At 48.0% G+C, this 20,852-nt stretch overlaps 1 protein-coding gene across 1 annotated transcript in view; it reads left to right on the top strand.

Moving 5' to 3' along the window:
• Window positions 1-216: 216 nt before the first annotated feature.
• LOC101025145 (succinate dehydrogenase [ubiquinone] flavoprotein subunit, mitochondrial) overlaps window positions 217-20,852 on the top strand; it is a gene marked incomplete at its 3' end in the record, with an annotated part of 33,128 nt that continues 12,492 nt past the window's right edge. Inside the window, exons 1-10 of the mRNA XM_031662194.1 lie at window positions 217-387; window positions 5,398-5,484; window positions 6,217-6,378; window positions 7,279-7,422; window positions 7,745-7,909; window positions 10,035-10,183; window positions 13,248-13,372; window positions 15,856-16,024; window positions 17,831-18,023; window positions 19,110-19,281. Of these exons, the coding sequence (XP_031518054.1) occupies window positions 232-387; window positions 5,398-5,484; window positions 6,217-6,378; window positions 7,279-7,422; window positions 7,745-7,909; window positions 10,035-10,183; window positions 13,248-13,372; window positions 15,856-16,024; window positions 17,831-18,023; window positions 19,110-19,281 (1,522 nt within the window). The remainder of the gene's footprint in view (window positions 388-5,397; window positions 5,485-6,216; window positions 6,379-7,278; window positions 7,423-7,744; window positions 7,910-10,034; window positions 10,184-13,247; window positions 13,373-15,855; window positions 16,025-17,830; window positions 18,024-19,109; window positions 19,282-20,852) is intronic.

Below are 20,852 nucleotides of genomic sequence, written 5' to 3'. Positions count from 1 at the left end.
CTGTGGTCTGGACGTTCAGGCCCCCTCGGTCTGGGCGATCCCGCAGAACCACCCACGGCGCTTTAAAAATGTTGGTGCCCAACACCTCCCCGAAATAGGGCCCGCACTACCTCGGTTGGGGAGCCCAGGACCTCCGCGTCCCCCTCAACGCCTCCGTCCGCGGGTCCGCTTTGCGCAGGCGCGGCGCCCCCACTCAGCCCCCGCCCGGGCGTGACGTGGTGCGCAGGCGCGATGTCCCCCACTACCGCCCCGCTCGACCCCGGCGTGGTGCGCAGGCGCAGTCTGCGCAGGGACTGGCGGGACTGCGTGGCGGCGTCAACAGTCATGTCGGGGGTCCGGGGGCTGTCGCGGCTGCTGAGCACTCGGCGCCTGGCGCTGGTCAAGGCGGTCAGTCCGTACCGCGGACCGGGGCGGGACAGGCGGGGGCCGAGGCGGCGGTAGGAGCGGGACGGTCCCCAGCGGGTGCGAGCGGAGCGGGCGCCGGGTCCCCGCGCCCCCTGTCCCGGAATCGGGAAGGGGCTGGGAGAGCCCTGGGCCGGTGCGAGGCGGAGCCGCGGGGCGGACTCGGGGAACCGGGGAGCTCGGTCCTTAGCAGGTAGTCCGCGTCCCGGTGAAGGTCACGACCCTGCGGGCTTGCTGGTCGTCCGCTCTGCCGCCTCGGTCCGGGCCTGGGTCCGGGGACCCCGCGGGCTGAGGTGGCCCCTCGCCTCAGTGCCTGGCGGGTGGACTCGGGGAGGAGTCGTGTCTGCCCAAGGTCACTCGGGCGGATAGCGGCCCGTGGCCGTCCTGGTTGGGCTGGGCCTCTGCCGCCCTCTGTGCGGGTTGTCCCGAGGGGCCGCCCGCAGCCCGTGGGTGGGGTGGGCGGGGCGGGTGAAACCGCCCGGGTGGGTGCGAGGAGTGGCCGGGCTCGACCGGTGGGCGGCCGGTGGGAAGCGCTGCGCGCCCGAGCTTGGGCTTGCAGTTCCGCTTTCCAGAAAGCGCAAATCTGTGCGTGTCCACTTCGCGACCTTGTAAGTTAAGGGTCTCTACTTTGGGTCGTGTTTGGTGGCCCTTGTGCCACTGAAAATGTGCCAGTGTTTAAAAGCAGCTGTGCCAGTTTTTAAAAATCAGACGGAGAGCTCAGCGCACTGACCGGGCGAGGACGCGGGACCGCTTAGTCCAGGATGACGGTCAGGGTTGTACTTCCCTGAGCCCTCGCTCTCTGAGTTTGTCTGAATGTGCCCTCCACGATTGCATCTTCAGAATCGGCCTTCTAGGGTTTTAGTTAATCAAGCTGAATTGGATAGGTTTCGTTGCTTGGTTCTTTTGAATGAACTTACCCACCCACCTCCTTAATTACGAAGTAATTTTAAATTGCAGAGTAAAAATGTCAGTAGGAACCAAGGCATTCAGCAATATTGATTTGAATTATGCCTATAAATGTGCAGTTTTCTCCTTTTTGAAATAGTTATTAAAAACCTCGTTGAATTAAATGTGAAGATTAGTCATACAGCCATCCTGTCACATCAGAAAGCATGTAAACGTTCTAGTGTGTTGCTGTGGTTGGTGCTGACTGAGCAGAGATCCCTGCCGCATCTTGGGCTTTTAAGAGCTGCTAGGAGGGCGTTGACAAGCCAGAAGTAAAGCCCATGGTCAGTGGAGCTTTTTAGGGGAAGTGTTAGCTTGTGATTGGAGAAAAGCTAGGGCTGGTGCCTTTGTCCTTAACCCAGATGGTGCCCAGTGTTCCTCCTGCAGCCTCAGACCCCGCCAGCGGCGGAGGCACCTCAGACAAGATGGCAAGATAGCGAAATTTAACCAAAATTTAGTCTTGGGTTTTGTAAAAGTCTTTTTATCTATGAAGTTAGCTTTTCCTACAGAAATTCTGCCTGCAAGCAGTATATTTATCGGCATTTCAGATAGGCTTTTATTCTTGAAGAATTGGAGTTTACAAAGGAACAGCGTAATCAAATTAGCAGAAAAAAAATTCATGATAGCCAACTGAGAAATGTGTTTGGAAAACAGATGCTGAGGATAATTTCAGTAAAGTCCAGAGAGAATTTTTAAATCTAATTTTGGCCAGTTCTGTGGTGTTTTTGATCATTCTATATTTACAGCTGATTTCAAGTGACGAACTTTTCAGACTTAGTTTGCTTTTGGTTTCTTTTTATGTCCCGGTGCACTGACACAGCTTGCAAACTGTTCGAAAGCAGTGTAATCAGAGGAAAAGTAAAACCAAGAAACTTAAATAGTTACTGGGTTAACTGCTTACTTCAGGTGAAGTTTTTCAAATCCCTTAATATGAATATCCAGTATATGGGTTCTAGGACAAATTGATGTCTTTGAATGGATTGTTCTGAATGTGTTTAATGGTGTTCTAGAAATACATTATTTAGGCCATTATAGTAGTAAATATTTGCTTTGCTTCTTGGGATAATTGTAACAACAATGGCATTCCATTCTGCATTCTTCATGATGTTTTTGCTGATTTATTTGAAAAATTGTGGCTTGGTTTTGATATGAAACCTGGATATTAATATTAGTTGGGAGTCTCAGAGATTTTTCCCAAGGGTCTTTAGATGGGGGCCAAGTCCAGGATCCAGAGGCAGCCGAGCAGCCGGCCTACTTGAATCCTCTCTGAGGTTCCGTCTTTCCGTGGGGTTAGTGGGGATTCTGTGGGTAATGTTTGAAACCTTTGGTGGTGCTCTTGTGAACCAGGGCTCACAGCCTGTGCACAGTAGCCATGTGTGAACTGTATTTTTTTTTTTCCCGAGAGGGATTCTCACTCTGTGGCCCAGGCTGGAGTGCAGTGGCACTATCTTGGCTCACTGCAAGCTCTGCCTCCCGGGTTCACGCCATTCTCCTGCCTCAGCCTCCCCGGTAGCTGGAACTACTGCCATCACGCCCGGCTAATTTTTTTTGTATTTTTAGTAGAGATGGGATTTCACCGTGTTAGCCAGGATGGTCTCACGATCTCCTGACCTCGTGATCTGCCCGCCTCAACCTCCCAAAGGGCTGGGATTACAGGCGTGAGCCACTGTACCTGGCCTAACTGTATTTTAAGTATCCGTTTTTAAAATAATAAACACTGAAGTTCTAGTGAGAATAATTACACATAGTTGTAAAAGAATCAGTGAGTATACCACCGCCCCCAGTTCATTTTCCGTGAAAGCAATTCCTGTTTCTGATACCGACTCCTGGTGTTTGTAAGACCTCTGTTTCTTTAGCGGATGTGCAGGTTGTGCAGGTGCATTTTTATCAGTTTTAGACTTCTTGCCTGGAGAGGGGATTTAGTTCACTTAAACTACCCTACTTCCGCTTCTTCCTGATACGGTCATGCGTGTTTAGGTTCTTCGCTGGCTGCTTTTGTGATTGTATGGGTTGTACATGCAGATTAGTTTCTTGCTCATGATATAGTTGCATTTGATTAGATGAGGACCCCTCACTTTGCTAGATTTCGGGATTAATGTCTCTGCACTTCTTTTCCCCCTCCAGCTCCTAATTCAATTGTCTGAAATTTCATATTGTTAAGCAAGGTCTAATATTCCTTTTATATGTTCACCATTTTTTTCTTAGAGGAAATGTTTGATAGTTTCTCCTAAAAAAATTAATAATTGGCACACAAGACTAGTCTTGTGTCAAAACTAGTTTTCAGTTTTATCTAAAGACTGAAATTGGCTTAAAGTTGGGCTTTCACATTCAAAACTCTGCCCCAGATTAGATTTAGACACAGAGGGTGAGTGTCCTTGTCCCCAGGGGATGGCGTGATAATTTGTTCACGGTTGTGTTATGGGAGCTGCCCCTTCTAAGCTGGCCCTGTGTGTGTGTGGCCGGGGTGGGCAGTGGGCATTCCACGTCAGCATCCTAGAAAGAACAAATAAACTTTAGTGATCTCACTGTTTCTAATTACAGTTGGTGTAATACACTGTTGTTATTGGTGCTGTTACCTGTGTTAATAGGGCAGTTTACAAAAGTTTCAAGAAAGTTTGTATTAAAATTAGTTCAGACTTCTTTCTTAAAATATGATTTTACTTTGTCAAAAATTATACTAAGGTGGAAGAATATTTGTTCTTTCTCATTCATTTTCTGAAAAAAGAAAAAACTGAATTAGCTTATGTCAATAAAAACAGACTAGAAATTGGAGAAATGGAGAATAATTTTTTATCCCACATAACAAGTAATTTCTGAATTGCAAGTATTTCTAAATACTTGAAGACATCCCTCACATCCCCTCTTCTGATTGCTGAGTGTATTATTTCCTAAAGCTTTTTTTTTTTTCTTTTCTCTCTTTTTTTTTTTTTTGGAGACGTTGTCTCGCTCTGTTGCCCAGGCTGGAGTGCAGTGGCAGAGTCTAGGCTCTCTGCAACCTCTGCCTCCTGGGTTCAAGCGATTCTCCTGCCTCAGCCTCCCAAGTAGCTGGGATTACAGGTGCCCACCACCATGCCCGGCTAATTTTTAGTAGAGACAGGGTTTCGCCATGTTGGCCAGACTGGTCTTGAACTCCTGACTTCAAGTGTTCCACCCACCTTGGCCTCCCAAAATGCTGGGATTACAGGCAGGAGCCACCGCGCCCAGCCCCTAATACTATTCTTTATGATATTTCTGAGACTATTCAGTGGTCTTCTAAAATGCACCCAGCAGAATGGAAAATGTATCCTCTAAATGACTGGCCAACCTTAGCATATGGACAGTGTCACCTCTCACACACAGCCGCTAAAAACTAAACACTAAAACCAGTTTTCTTGGGTAAAGGTTTCTAAGATGGAAAATTTAGGCAGCAAGATGTGTCAAGTTGTAGACATTGGCCAGGAAAAAGCCAGGAGCAGCCAGGCAGGGGAGAGTGTGCATCCAGCATCCTCCTGTGTGATGAAGGGATGACACCTCCTCCCTCTGGGCTGTCAGCTTTTACTGCTCCAGAATACAGATCTCCTGATTCAGTGTCCAGTGCCTTTTGAACTGACCGCAAGCCCTCATGGACGACTGGAACTGTAATGTGGAAAGGGCTATGCTGGAGCCAGTTAAAATGCTTCATTATTTGCAAAATACCACATACAGTAATACGCTATAGATGTCTTCCCCTTTTCCACTAAGTAGATAAATTAAGACTTTACAGAGGAAGCGTGCCTTTTTCATGTGGTATCTGAGTCAGTGAGTGTCCTGTTTGGAAACAGGCTTCATCCTGGTTTTCTGGAGTGCCGAGTCGGGGCGGAAAGGGGGACCGGGGGCTCCGTCCTTCCTCACCCCTTGGGCTGCCCTTCAGGGTTAAGTAGAGAGTCCCAGCTGAACTCCCTGGATGCACAGGAGCACCTGGGTACATAAGAAGGGGAACAGTTTGCAAGGGGAAGCTTAAATTACTGTCCCCCATAGCATCTGTTCCTTCAGGACACTAACCCTCTGCATCTGTGTCTTCTGTGTCACCAGTGGCCAGCAGTGTTGCAAACAGGAACCCGAGGTTTTCACTTCACTGTTGATGGGAACAAGAGGGCATCTGCTAAAGTTTCAGATTCCGTAAGTTCATGCTTTTTGTTCCATTATAAATGATTTTTTTGGCTTGGGGGTAAGGATCTATACCAGTTTGTTTTCATATGAGTCATAGACATAAGAGAAAAATTTCTCATAGGTATCCAACGCATGCTGAAATTATTTTCAGTGTTATAATAATCAATTGCAAGTACAAACACAAACATAGATGTTAGCATTTTTACTTATATCTCTTATGTATCTATAAACTAGATCTAAATTTAGATCAAGTAAAGCAATAAATTAAAATAAAATGAACAGTATCTGCTGTGATAGATGATAAAATTCCTACTGAAATTAGGACTGTGGGGCCACTCAGGTGTGGGTTCCTTGGTATTTGGCGTGCCTGTTCTCTCTGTTGGAAAACTGAAACTTGCTGAGAAGTTCTTTTCTCGTAAGCTCACAATAGCGACTGAATGCTCCTTGGCACCTTCTCAGGCATAAGCACAGGCGCGGCCCAGAAGTAGAGTTGTGGCCCTCAGTCTGATCCCATGGGACAGACCCTCTACCATTCTTAGAATCTGATTGTCAGTCCCTTCTCCACGTGCGAATGTGCCCACCTCTCCCCGCACTGTTCAGGGCTCAGCCCCAGGACAGGATGGAGGCCCTGTGTGCCTAGCAGTTGGTCCTTTTGTCTTTGTCAAGCCCTTCACTGTAACAAGAGTCTTCGTGGTTGGCATAGTGGAGCACGTGATTGACAGGTGCATTTTTCTTTTCCAGATTTCTGCTCAGTATCCAGTAGTGGATCATGAATTTGATGCAGTGGTGGTAGGCGCTGGAGGGGCAGGCTTGCGAGCTGCATTTGGCCTTTCTGAGGCAGGATTTAATACAGCATGTGTTACAAAGCTGTTTCCTACCAGGTCACACACTGTTGCGGCGCAGGTAAGAGAAAGGTGCCCCACCGTGCTCCCACTCTGTGCAGGTCCCGCACAGCCTTGCGCTTTCTACCTGGGCAGCCTCCTGCCTCCTCCCCATGCTCCAGCCACGTGGCCTCTTGCTGCGCCTTGCTCACTCAGCTCACCCTCTCAGCGTCTTTCCCTGGAGCCTCTTCCCTGGAGACTTGGAAGGGCTGGAGCCTTGTTGTCACTCCTAGTTGGGACTCCAGTCACACTCGGGTTTTCTTTGACCTTCTCGCCTACTACCCTCCCCACCCACCCCCACCGCCCCAACACCTTAAGAAAAGGAGATCATCTAAAGAGGAGGAGTCAGAATTTAGGGTGGGGAAGGAAAGGGCAAGGGTTTTATTTGTCCCCGTGCTGCTGTCTTCTGGGACTCTCTGAGGAGTAAGACGGTGGTGGGCACACACAGCCAAAGGAAGCAGGGGTACAGGGGAGTGCGACTCTGAGTGTGGAGCTTATTACTTGGCAGGAAGCACTTCTGGTCTTTAAATCACGCCTGTAAATGCCATTGGGAAGATTTGTTGTTAACATTATCTGGAAAGATTTGTTGAGTACCTTTTCTGTGCCAGATATGTTAGGTAACAAGCATATTACAGGTAGCCTGTCACTCACGGCTCCAGTCAGCCCTTCCTGGAGTTCCCTCTGTCTCCACCACACAGCTGAGGAGACTGAGGCTAAGGGATTGAATCACCGGGCGAGTCAGGGGAGGGTCGTGACCCGGAATCTGTCGGGCCTCACTGCTCCTCTGCTGAGGTCAGCCCTCACTGGGAGTCACCGCGTGAGGAGTTGGCTTTCTCTGAATCCCCCAGTGGGTGGATTTGGGCCTGGAAGACAAAGGTAGGGCTCCTGTTTGTGGCTTGTAAGGAGTGGTTGGTGTTTCCAGGGAGGAATCAATGCTGCTCTGGGGAACATGGAGGAGGACAACTGGAGGTGGCATTTCTACGACACCGTGAAGGGCTCCGACTGGCTGGGGGACCAGGATGCCATCCACTACATGACAGAGCAGGCTCCCGCCGCCGTGGTCGAGGTGAGATGGGCGGGGGGCTCTGGGCGCCCTCGTGGTCTGTTCCTAGTCAAAAAGAGTCCTGGAAAGCATGTAAGCAATTGAGGCAGATGTGGCCGGCCGAAAGAATGGTGATGAGCAAAGCTCACAAGAGGAGTCTTTTTCCGTCACGAACTATGCATTACATGTAACAAGAAGACTTCTCTTTGATGAAGTGTTGACATTTTCATAAAATAGGTTACTTTGGGTTTGCAGATTTGTGTTAAAGTTGTTCAGTGTAGATGAGCTATGAATATCTTGACTCCTTTAAGGTAATAAGGTTTTTGTTTGTTTTTATCTTTCACAGCTGGAAAATTATGGCATGCCGTTTAGCAGAACTGAAGATGGGAAGATTTATCAGCGTGCATTTGGTGGACAGAGCCTCAAGTTTGGAAAGGGCGGGCAGGCCCATCGGTGCTGCTGTGTGGCTGATCGGACCGGCCACTCACTATTGCACACCTTATATGGAAGGGTAAGGCTGTCCCCGGTCCAGCTGAGACAGGACATGTAGTGCTGGGGCTTATGGTGACAGTGGGGAATGGGTTAACGTGCCCAGTGAGTCTGCCAGAGATTATGTAAAAAGCAACAGAGAACAACGGTGTAGGACACATGCAGCGACTGTTGATGTGAAAGGACCAGGCATGTGCTGTGAGAAGCTGTCCCTAAGGCAATATGTTATTTCTTGTATCTATTTTGGAAAGTTGAATTGATAATCTTATATACCAGATTTTTAACTTGGGGTATGTGACACTCAACATGTCAGAACCGAGCAAGCAGGCCAGGCACAGAGGAGGCCAAGGAGGAGGATCACTTGAGACCAGAAGTTTGAGACCAGCCTGGACAACATAGCGAGACCCTGTCTCTACAAAAAGTTTAAAAATTAGCTGGGCATGGTGGTACATGCTTGTAATCCCAGTTAGGAGGCTGAGGTGGGAGGATCACTTGAGACCAGGAGGTTGAGGCTACAATGAGCCATGTTCATACCACTGCACTCCAGCCTGGGCAACAGGAGACCCTGTCTCAAAAAAAAAGAATAGGCTGGGCACGGTGGCTCACGCCGTAATCCCAGCACTTTGGGAGGCTGAGGCAGGCGGATCACAAGGTCAGGAGTTTGAGACCATCTTGCCTAACACTGAAACCCCGTCTGTACTAAAAATACAAAAAAATTAGCCGGGCGTGGTGGCGGGCGCCTATAGTCCCAGCTACTTGGGAGGCTTAGGCAGGAGAATGGCTGAGGCAGGAGAATGGCATGAACCTGGGGGTCGGAGCTTGCAGTGAGCTGAGATCACGCCACTGCACTCCAGCCTGGACGACAGAGTGAGACTACGTCTCAAAAAAAAAGAAAAAGAGAAAAAGCATTTTAAGGCTCTTTTACCACCTCTGAGTTCCTGAAGGGATTAGTTTTGTTTGTTTGTTTTGTTTTGTTTTGCTTTGCTTTGTTTTTGAGACGGAGTCTCACTCTGTCACCAGGCTGGAGTGCAGTGGTGCAAACTCTGCTCACTGCAACCTCCACCTCCCGGGTTCAAGTGATTCTCCTGCCTCAGCCTCCTGAGTAGCTGGGACTATAAGTGCACGCCACCATGCCTGGCTAATTTTTTGTATTTTAGTAGAGACAGGGTTTCCCATGTTGCCCAGGCTGGTCCCGAACTCCTGAGCTCAGACAGTCTACCCGCCTCGGCCTCCCAAAGTGCGAGGATTAGAGGTGTGAGCCACCACACCCAGCCATGGATTGTTTTAATTTTAATTGTTATCACTGGACAAAGACTTGAGGTGACAATAGTTATTGGGTAATCAAGGTCAACTTTGGCATGGCCAAATAATATTCTGAACAGTATTGATTCAGAGTATTCAGTATTCTGAACTTTGTTGTTTTCTGATGAATGGGGACAGACCATTAATTTGCAAGTTGTTAGAACACCAGTGCCTTCTCTGTGGCTGAGTGCATGGACGAGTGTGTGGTGGGAGGAGAAAGCAGCTCCGTCTGGAGCAGGAGCTGTCCTGTGGGGAGCTGGCCCAGGCTAACGAGGGCAACTCGCACCGGCTGAGGGAACAGCAGGTCCAGGTGGGCAGCGCTGTCCAGTGCCTACCTTTCTGCAGTGCTGGAATCCGCTTGTCTGCAACCGTCCGCGTTGGGAGCTGCCAGCCACATGTGGCTGTTGCTAATGTGGCAGGTGTAGCTGAAGAGCTGAACGTTTGATTTATTTTAATTAATGTAGTGGTTGTGTGTTGCCAGCAGCTCCCACCTGGGCTGTGACCCCATGGTCTGTGAACCTCACTCTGGCACCAAACTCTAAGTGGAGCTGCCTGTGGCCACCGGACAGTGTGGAGTGCCTCTTCGGGTTGTGTAGAAATAGGAAATAAGTCACCAAAGTAGGAGCTGTTGCTGCTGCGTTCTCTAGCGCACCTGCCTTGTCTGTGCTGCTCGGTGTGGAACACCTCTCGGGCGCTGACAGCGTCCTTGACTCTGTTGCTGATCTCCTTGGATTTACCTGGTCCATTTGGATCAGGTTCTTTCACCTATTCACACGAGCAAATACCACCTTAAAACCTTACAGGTTGGCTTAACACTTCCTGCCCTTTTTTTTCCTTTCTTTTAGTCTCTGCGATACGATACCAGCTATTTTGTGGAGTATTTTGCCTTGGATCTCCTGATGGAGGACGGGGAGTGCCGTGGTGTCATCGCACTGTGCATAGAGGACGGGTCCATCCATCGCATAAGAGCAAAGAACACTGTTGTTGCCACAGGGTAGGACTCTAATTTCTACTTTATTTCATTTATAAAAATGAATAACTTTCATTTAGAGTTTCTTTATTTTAATGAAAATAGAGGCATTGTAGAATAACGGTTCAGACACAGGCCTTGATATAACCTTGTGAGGGTGATGGCCTCTCCCAGCCGTGGTTCCTCACCTGTAAAGGGTAAGGACGGGAGCACCTGCCTCAGGCGGCGAGAAAGCACGGCCCTCGTTAGACGGGGGTGGCTGCCATCAGGTTCACAGCTTACCTCTCCCGATTTTAGATGAGGAAACTGCGGCCCGAAGAGTCCCATGGGGGTTTCTGGCAAAATCCCTCTTGTTTTAGTGGGTACTGTGTTAATACTGATTCCTGGGATGGGTAAGTCCTTTTTCTCCACATAACGAAAATAAGTAACTTTAATTTTATACACTGTCAGTTACTTTAACCATTTTCAAAGTAAAAACTGTCAGTATAGCGAAGGAAAAAATCAGCAAAACTACAGGTTGGGAAAAAATATTTTCCAAACCATATATCTAATAATATCTTAGTATCTAAAATAGAAAAAAAAAAAACCCTAACCCTACTAAAAACAACCTACTAAACCCTACTAAAATACAACCCTACTAAAAATGGGCAAAGGACTTGAATAGATATTTTTCCAGAGAAGACAAACAAATGGCCAATTGATGTATGAAAAAATGCTCAACATCACTAAGCACCAGAGAAATGCAAATTAAAACCCCAATGAGACATCATCTCATCTCACTCCAGGTAGAATCGCTGTTACCAAGAGGACGAAAGAGAGCAAGTGTTGGTGAGGATGTGGAGAAAAGGGGACCCTGTGTGCTGTTGGGGGGAATGTAAATTAGTACAACTGTTGTGGAAATTCCTCAGAATTCACAGGACTACCATGTGCTCCAGCAACCCCATTTCTGGGTGTATATCCAAAGGGCATGAAATCAGAAGCTCAAAGAGACACCTGGACCCCCATGTTCATTGCAGCGTTGTTCACAGTTCCCGAGATATGGAAAAAACCTAAATACGTGTTGGTGTTTAATGAAAATGTGTGTATACGCAACTGAATATTACTCAGCTATGAAAATGAAGGGAATCCTGTCATTTGTGACAACAGGGATGAACCCAAAGTCATTATGTTAAGTGAAACAAGCCAGGCACAGAATGACAGATACTGCATGTCACTTATATGTGGAATCTAAAAAAGTCAAAACTCATGGAAACAGAGTAGGACGGTGGTTGCCAGGGGCTGGGGGAATGCAGACTGCAGCGATGCTGATGAAAGGTGTGACTTCCCGTTACGAGGTGAACTTCAGAAGTTCTAATATACAACATGGTGGCTATAGTGAATATTATACAGCACGGTGGCTACAGTTAACATTATACAGCACGGTGGCTACAGTTAACATTATACGGCACGGTGGCTATAGTAAATATTATACAGCACGGTGGCTAGAGTTAACATTATACAGCATGGTGGCTATAGTGAATATTATATAGCACAGTGAGTATCATTAATATTATAACTTGAAATTTACAAACAGAGTAGACCTTAGGCGTCTGTATCTCCAAAAAAAAGGATAATTATAAGAGGTGATATGAAGGGGGTGGCCTGCCCCTCCACACCTGTGGGCGTTTCTCGTTAGGTGGAACGAGAGACTTGAGAAAAGAAATGAGACACAGAGACAAAGTATAGAGAAAGAAAAAGTGGGCCCAGGGGACCGGCACTCAGCTTACAGAGGACCCACGTTGGCACTGGTCTCTGAGTTCCCTTTGTATTTATTGATAATTATTTTTACCATCTTAAAGATAAGGGAGTGGCAGGACAATAGGATCATTTTAGGGAGAAAATTAGCAGTAAGACATATGGATAAAGATCTCTGTGACATGGGTAAGTTCAAAGGAAAATGCTGTGCCTTGATATGCATATGTAAACATCTCCACAAACCTTTTAGCAGCATTGCGCCAGCAAGTCCCACCTTATGCCATAAGGTGGTTTTCTCCTGTCTCAGTAAACAGAGCATACAATCGGGTCTCACACAGAGATGTTCCATTGCCCAGGGACGGGCAGGATTTTTAATCAGCAAGCTGCCTTCAGGCACTTGCTTAACAAAGACACATCCTGCACAGCCCAAAATCCATTAAACCTTGAGTCACCACAGCACATGTCTCTCGCAAGGACAAGGTTGGGCGTAGGGTCACGGATTAACAGCATCTCAAATACAGAACCAAATGGAGTCTCTTATGTCTACTTCTTTCTATATAGACACAGTAACAGGCTGATCTCTCTTTCTTTTCCCCACAGTGATAGATGTGTATTAATTTGATTGTGTCATCAGTTCACAAAATATATCAAATCACGTTGTACACCTTAAATATATACGGGTTTTTTTTTTTTAATTCATCAATCATACTTCAGTAAATCGGGGGGAAAAAAACAAAATCCATAAAAATTTTAAAATTTTCGTTATAAAAGTAGTATATGCTTATTGGGGAAATCTTTTGAACAGCACAAAGCTAAAATACCAACAGGGCCAGGCGTGCAGTGGCTCATGCCTGTAATCCCAGCACTTTGGGAGGCCGAAGTGGGAGGATCACTTGAGGTCAGGAGTTCGAGAGCAGCCGGGCCAACATGGCGAAACCCCATCTCTACTAAAAATACAAAAATTAAATGGACGTGGTGGTGCACACCTGTAACCCCAGCTACCCGGGAGGCTGAGGCGGAAAAGTCACTTGAACCTGGGAGCGGGAGGTTGCCGTGAGCTGAGATCGTGCCACTGTGCTCCAGCCTGGGCAACAGAGTTAGACCCTGTCTCAAAATAAATCAATAAAAACAAATGGAAGTCCCTTCTCTGATCCCAGGCTTCTGTCCTACCCGCACAGGGTAGCAGCCCCACTGCTGTGGCCCCCAGTGATGTGTGTGGGGTGTGCGTGAGCAGGGGGTTGTGTGCACTGAGAACACGGTGCCCGGGGGCTGCTGTGTCCATTCTGTGATCTCACCAGACAGGAGGTCCGGACGTGGGCCGCTGTGTGCAGTCACTGCTGTCTGTTGTTTCCAGAGGCTACGGGCGCACCTACTTCAGCTGCACGTCTGCCCACACCAGCACCGGCGACGGCACGGCCATGATCACCAGGGCAGGCCTTCCTTGCCAGGACCTAGAGTTCGTTCAGTTCCACCCCACAGGTAGGGCAGGACGCCTTGCCTGGCAGGCGTTCAGCTGATGTGTGTCTTGTAAGCGTGTGGTGCCTACTCATTGCTCCTCCATGGTTTTATGTAATAACATGGTGTTGAAGATCAGCTTCCTCAGCTCTCAGGTCTTAACTTCAATGTCGTTTCCTTAAGGAGACTTTTCCCACACTTCCCTTCCCCCAAGGCAGTTTGGGCCAGCGTTTTATGCATTTCTGAAGAGCCCTAAACCCTGCCTTGGTGATACTTGTGCCAGCAGTAAAGCAGGGATTGAGGCCAGGCGCGGTGGCTCACACCTGTAATCCCAGCACTTTGGGAGGCCAAGGCAGGCAGATCACCTGAGGTCAGGAGTTCAAGACCAGCCCAACCAACATGGTGAAACCTCATCTCTACTGAAAATACAAAAATCAGCATGGCGTGGTGGCATGTACCTGTAATCCCAGCTACTTGGGAGGCTGAGGTGGGAGGAATGTTTCAACCTGGGAGGCAGAGGTTGCAGTGAGCCGAGATCGCACCCCTGCACTCCAGCCTGGGCAACAGAGTAAGACTCCGTCTCAAAAAAAAAAAAAAAAGTAAAGCAGGGATTGTTCAGTGTCCCTCTTCGCAACGAGGTCGTCAGCTCCTCGGGCAGGCACGTCTTCTCATTAGCTGGGGTGGCCCATGCCCAGCATGTGGCAGGGTCTCCATCAGGGTTTACTGAATGAGCATTCTGAGAGCTGGGAGAATGCCGTGGAACCCAGAAGCAGCACAGGCAGATTCCGGCTTTGTAGGAGAACACGGAGCTTCCGTGGTAATGGGGTGTAAAGTTAGGGCACAGCCGTGACAGAATCCCGTGTGACGTTCGGACATTGGGGCTCTGCCCACACGACCACTGAGGGAGCTTTTTGTGGGGAAGATGCGCTCATCTCGGGGACGTCTGACGGTTGAGCTTATGAATATGCAATTTGGAGACATTAACACAGAAATGACAGTTGAAGTCTTGAGTTTGGGGGAGGTTCTTCAGAATGAGTCAGAGAGAGAGACACACACATCTGCCTCTTGTTTGAGGTGACTCGTCCTGGACTTCTCTGGGTTGCTTTTCTGACCTGTGGACGATGGAGACCCCTGAAGTGGTGCTAAAGAACCAGACCTGTGCCTTCTCTTTCTCTGTCAGTGTCAGCTTTCTGGTCCCTGGAAGGGATGAAAATAAGAAATGAATTTGTTGTAGGTTTTTTTTTTTTAATTTGTTTAGAGACGGGGTCTTGCTCTGTTGCCCAGGCTGGAGTGCAGTGGAGCAGTCTTGGCTCACTGCAGCCTTTGTCTCCCAGGCTCAAAGGATCCTTCCACCTCAGCCTCCCAAACGGCTGGGACTACAGGCATGCGTTACCATGCCCGGCTAATTTTTGAGGGTTGTTTGTTTTTACAGTAGAAAGCGGGGGTGTCACCGTTTGCCCCAAACAGTCTCTCAAACTCAAGAACTTAAGCGATCCTCCTGCCTACGGCCCCTCAAGTCACTGGGTTGCCAGCCATGACCACTGCACCTGGTCTGTTGTATTTTTATTACTTTTAATCAATAAAATGTCACGAGCCTAATTCTCTCTGTAATTTGCCCAGAGGCTCCGCCTACTCATGCTTTGTCTTCAATATGTGGGAAGTAATCCGCAGAAAAAAGAGCATTGAAACTTAGAAAATCAAAAGACAGGTGAGATGCAAGAATCACATTCTTGTTTTAAAAGCAAGATTGCCCTTTTTGTATACTAATAAAAATTGTAGCTTTTGAAGTACGTTTAGTTTCGGGTTTTTGATCTCCTTGGTTAAAATTCGAGAGCTAGGCATGCCCTGTTTCTCATCGCCTTGAGGAGTCACAGAGCCGCTGTTTGGAGCACAGACCGCCGGACTGCCCAGGTTTGGGTTTGAGCTGTGTCCTCAACTGCATGACTGGATGTTACCAAGCGGTAATTTGCTGTCACTGAGAAAGCGGGTAGTACTACCCGGAGTTGTTGTAAGACTTAAATGAGTTAACATGTGGAAAGCAGCTAGAACTGCCCCTAGCAAGTGCAGTGTGAATATTAAGTAAAATAATCATTATTACTGTCCTTGCCACTGTTTGGGTAATTTAGATATGAATTCTCCAAGCTCGTATTCTTAACTAGTTACCACAGTGTCATAGTGCAAAAGAATGTTCAAAAATTAAAACAAAATTTGAGGCATCCAGCGTACACTGGGCTGTAATCAGAGTATCGGCCAGAGGTCTGTGGGCCTTTCTCCTCGCTGGGGACACTGCTCTGCCCCAACCTCTGCTGCAGCTGTCAGCCTCGTCAGTGCTTTTTGTTATCCAGACTTTCTACTGTATCTTAACTGTTCTTTCTATTCAGTTTTGCATATAATGCCTTCTGCATATCTTTTTCCTCTCTCCCCCAAAAAATATCTTGAAAAAAATAATGCATTTGAAATAGAGACCTAGCAATTGTTAGGTTATAAATGTTTGTGGTTTTTTGCAGGCATATATGGTGCCGGTTGTCTCATCACGGAAGGATGTCGTGGAGAGGGAGGCATTCTCATTAACAGTCAAGGCGAAAGGTTTATGGAGCGATACGCCCCCGTGGCGAAGGACCTGGCGTCTAGAGATGTGGTGTCTCGGTCGATGACTCTGGAGATCCGCGAAGGAAGGTCCGTGTGATTTACCACCAGCATTGTCTGAGTGGGCACACGGGCCGGGGTTGCTTCTGTGAGTTCCAGCACCGCTCGCCCTCACCTTCGTGTGCAGGCACACGTGCACAGCCACCTCTCTCAGCTGCTGACAGGCGTCTGTTAGTCTGTGGTATTTTCTTAAAGACCTACATTTTGAAAATTTTAGCCAGTTTCTTTCTCAGATCTGTGGAGCAGAGTTTCTCTTAGTGTGTGTGAGTATGTGACAGAGTGCAGGAGAGAGAGACGCACACGCAACCTGAAGTCAGCACGTGAGCCTTGGGTGTCGTGTCCGATGCCCACAGGTGTTTTTCGGCAGCTTTTCAAAGGGTGTGGGTTACTTGGCTTTCAGTAAAACAGTTTGCAGCTCTTTCATTCCTGACCCTGTTCTTTAATGTAATATCTGCTGGGATGGCCTTTAGAGGTTTTACATTTTTATATTAAAAAAAACAGAGAAGTCAGGCTGGGCGCGGTGGCTCACACCTGTAATCCCAGCACTTTGGGAGGCAGAGGCGGGCGGATCATGAGATCAGGAGATGGAGATCATCTTGGCTAACATGGTGAAACCCCGTCTCTACTAAAAATACAAAAAACTAGCCAGGCGTGATGCCAAGCGCCTGTAGTCTCAGCTACTAGGGAGACTGAGGCAGGAGAATGGCATGAACCTGGGAGGCAGAGCTTGCAGTGAGCCCAGATGGCGCCACTGCACTCCAGCCTTGGCAACACAGCGAGACTCTCTCAAGGAAAAAAAAACAAACAAAAACAGAGAAGTCAAATGTTTTTCTGGAATATGGTGGCCGTCTGTACCCGTTGGTTCCATATGTGTGGTTTCAACCAGCTGTGTATTGAAAGTAAAATTGCAACCTTACAAATATGCAGACTTTTTTTCCTCATCATTGTTCCCTAAACAACACAGTTTAACAACTATTTACGTAGCATTTACATTGTATTAGGTACTGTGAGTAATCCTGGAGTTGTTGTAAAGCTTAAATGTAAAACTTTAAATGAGGATGATGTAAAGTATAGAGGAGGATGTGCATAGGTTATATATAAATACTCTTCCATTTTATATTAGGGACTTGAGCATCTACAGATTTTGGTATCCATGGGGGTCCTGGACCCAACCTGCCACGGATACGCAGGGACGACTGTGTTTGGCATAGAGCCCTTTCTAATGCACTTACCAAGGACAGCCGCAGCAGGCTGTGATCCCTGAGATGAGTGTGAGTTCAGGGAGGGCAGAGTTTTTGTTCTGGGTCTCAGCTGTGTCCCAGCACCTAGGATTGTCCCTGGCACACAGTAGATGCTTAGAAAAGATTTGATGAGGAAGGCCATAAATGAGAGAATTTTCCTCAGTATCAAAGTATGTTGAAACTCCTGCCTTCCAAGATGAAAGAAGCGTATTCTCAGGTCTCCTGCCATTGCCGTTCTCTGCCTTATGTGGCAGGTGTTTGTTCTTAATCTACTTAGAGGCTGTTCTGCCTTATATGATGGTGTTTGTTCTGTCTTCCCAGAGGCTGTTCTGCCTTATGTGAGGCGGTGTTTGTTAGATCTTCCAGAGGCTGTTCTCTGCCTTATGTGACGGTGTTTGTTCTGTCTTCTCAGAGGCTGTTCTCTGCCTTATGTGACGGTGTTTGTTCTGTCTACTTAGAGGCTGTTCTTTGCCTTATATGATGGTGTTTGTTCTGTCTTCTCAGAGGCTGTTCTCTGCCTTATGTGACGGTGTTTGTTTGTCTTCCCAGAGGCTGTTCTCTGCCTTATGTGATGGTGTTTGTTCTGTCTTCCCAGAGGCTGTGGCCCTGAGAAAGATCACGTCTACCTGCAGCTGCCTGCCTCCGGAGATCAGCTGGCCACGCGCCTGCCCGGCATTTCAGAGACAGCCATGATCTTCGCCGGTGTGGACGTCACGAAGGAGCCGATCCCTGTCCTCCCCACCGTGCATTATAACATGGGCGGCATTCCCACCAACTACAAGGGGCAGGTGATGGTGCTGGCTGCCCTCCCACAGCTGGATAGAAGGCCAGGACAACGGGGCCCACCTTGCAGTTGTCTCTTTAGATCTTAGAGGAAAAGACCGATGTTTTCTTCAAGAAAGTTCTGTCTTGTTTTCTAGATTGTACTTTAAATTTCTATTACTGGAGGATGGAGGGGGCTTAATAATTTATTCCTCCTTAGTAAATTGTCATAGATACATCATTTGCAGCTTTTTCCATTTTATAGTTACTTTCCTATATGATCTCGTGTTATTTCTAATGATCTTGTACATCAAGGGATCTTTCTAATTCCTACCTTTGAGTGGTTCGCGGTTCACACAGAGCTTGTCGGTCACTTAGGCTCCTTGTTGGGCAAGGTGGGCGGCAGCTGTTACTTTCCCTGCGTAGATGAAGAGGTGAACAGGGGGTAGAAGAGTCTGGAACATCAGTGTCACCTGCTGATGTTCCTCCACCTGCCGTGCTCCCGGGTCTGAGCCGGAGTGCAGGTGGTGAGGGCCTCGGGAACATGGGACACAGGGACAGTCGCAGACGCTGACATTGGGGGTCCTCTGACCTGCTTGTAACAGCAGGTGCTCAGGGCAGAGGGAAACGGGGGGACATTTGGAAGCTTCCCTCTGAAGAAGAGGAGCTATGGTCCTTCCCTCCCTCTTAGATACGGTCTTTCCTTCCTTCTTTTTTTCTTGGAGATTCAGTCTCACTCTGTCGCTTAGGCTGTAGTGCAGTGGCGCAATCTCGGCTCACTGCAACCTCCGCCTTCCAGGTTCAAGCGATTCTTCTGCCTCAGCCTCCCGAGTAGCTGGGATTACAGGCACTCGCCATCATGCCTGGCTAATTTTTGTATTTTTAGTTGAGACGGGGTTTCACCATGTTAGCCAGACAGATCTCGAACCCCTGACCTCAGGTGATCCACCCGCCTCAACCTCCCAAAGTGCTGGGATTACAGGCGTGAGCCACCGCGCCTGGCCTACTTCCCTCTCTTTCTCTGGTCTGCAGCACAGACACCCTGCTGGGGGAGGTGGGCTGGTGGAGGTATGGGCACCTTGACATTTCACCTGAAATCTTCCTTTCCACAGGTCCTGAGGCACGTGAATGGCCAGGATCAGATTGTGCCTGGGCTGTACGCCTGTGGGGAGGCCGCCTGTGCCTCGGTACATGGTGCCAACCGGCTCGGGGCAAACTCGCTCTTGGACCTGGTTGTCTTTGGTCGGGCATGTGCCCTGAGCATCGAAGAGTCATGCAGGCCTGGTAAGTGTTTTCTTCAGGAGCCAGACTGTTCGAGAAGGCTCAGGAGGTTACAGTCGTTTTTCTTTTTTTTGAGACAGGTCAGACCAGGCTGGAGTGCCGTGGCACAGTCATAGCCGCCTCAACCTCCCGGGCTCGAGCAGTCCTCAACACCTCCACCTGCAGAGTCCCAAGTAGCTGGGACTACAGATGTGCACCACCATACCTGGCTAATTTAAAAAAAAATTTTTTTTGTAGAGACAGGGTCTCACAATATTGCCTAGGCTGGTCTTGAACTCCTAGACCCAAGCAGTCCTTCTGCCTCAGCTTCCCAAAGTATTGGGATTACAGACATGAGCCACGACCCCCAGCCAGATTACAAAGCCTCGATTTGTTACTGGAAATTTGCTTAGTGGTCATATAGAGGTAGTCTGGGTTTTTTCCCCTAGAAGTGATTAAACTGAGAAATCCGGAGGTTATATGGTGGTAATGTTGAGACTAGATAGAGGCTGGTTGGGGATCTTAACAATTAAGGTGACATTTTTGGGGTTACATTTTTTTAAAAAAATTATTTTGTAGTCATTATGTTCTGCTTAGAAAAAGCACAATTAGGGGCCGGGCGCGGTGGCTCAAGCCTGTAATCCCAGCACTTTGGGAGGCTGAGACGGGCGGATCATGAGGTTGAGAGATTGAGACCATCCTGGCTAACACGGTGAAACCCCGTCTCTACTAAAAAAAATACAAAAAACTAGCCGGGCAAGGTGGCGGGCGCCTGTAGTCCCAGCTACTCGGGAGGCTGAGGCAGGAGAATGGTGTAAGCCCGGGAGGCGGAGCTTGCAGTGAGCTGAGATCCGGCCACTGCGCTCCAGCCTGGGCGACAGAGCGAGACTCCGTCTCAAAAAAAAAAAAAAAAGAAAAAAGAAAAAGCACTATTAGGAAGTTGTTATTTTTAGAGGAAGTTCATTACATATTACTTGCCTGATAAAAATCACTTATTTGCAATGAAATTTTTTAAATAGTTGTCATGAACAAATGTGTAACTTGGTACTTAGAAAAATAATTTAGGCCATTCTAAAAACAAAGTACAGCTAGCCTCTATTAGAGGAGAAAGGATGACTTACAGTGAACAGAATTCCCACTCTCTACGGACAGATTGGATTTCACTTGCTGGTTTTCTTTTCGTGATAGCATCAAATAATGTGTAGGAGAAGAAATACCACATGTGGGAGTGTGAGTCTCATGTGCACTAAGAACGGGACAGTTAGCATCACTCCCACCTCCAGAGATCTTCACGGTGGTTATCCAGCCTCGTGTGCTCAGAACAGTGTGAGGTGGATGGGGCACCGGTGGATGTTTGTGTGGCAAGGATGGTGGGACCCCAGGCCCACATTCTTCCCGTTACCTTTCTCTGGTGTTAACTGTTTGGCATCATTTCTGCTGTTTTAATAGAACAGGTGCTTTTTGTGTGGATTCAAGTGAAATAAAAACTAGGACTGCCGTAACTTATAAACATGCCCCCTTTTATATCTGTAGTTAGAAAATGACAGAGAGTACTAAAAGGGTAGCTTACTTCAGCCACTCTGTCTCTGGATCTG

The sequence above is a fragment of the Papio anubis genome, unplaced genomic scaffold (assembly GCF_008728515.1).
Source record: "Papio anubis isolate 15944 unplaced genomic scaffold, Panubis1.0 scaffold482, whole genome shotgun sequence".
Classification (NCBI taxonomy): Eukaryota; Metazoa; Chordata; class Mammalia; order Primates; family Cercopithecidae; genus Papio; species Papio anubis.
Note: the sequence above shows the minus strand (reverse complement) of the source record. Positions and strands in the feature narration are given on the sequence as shown.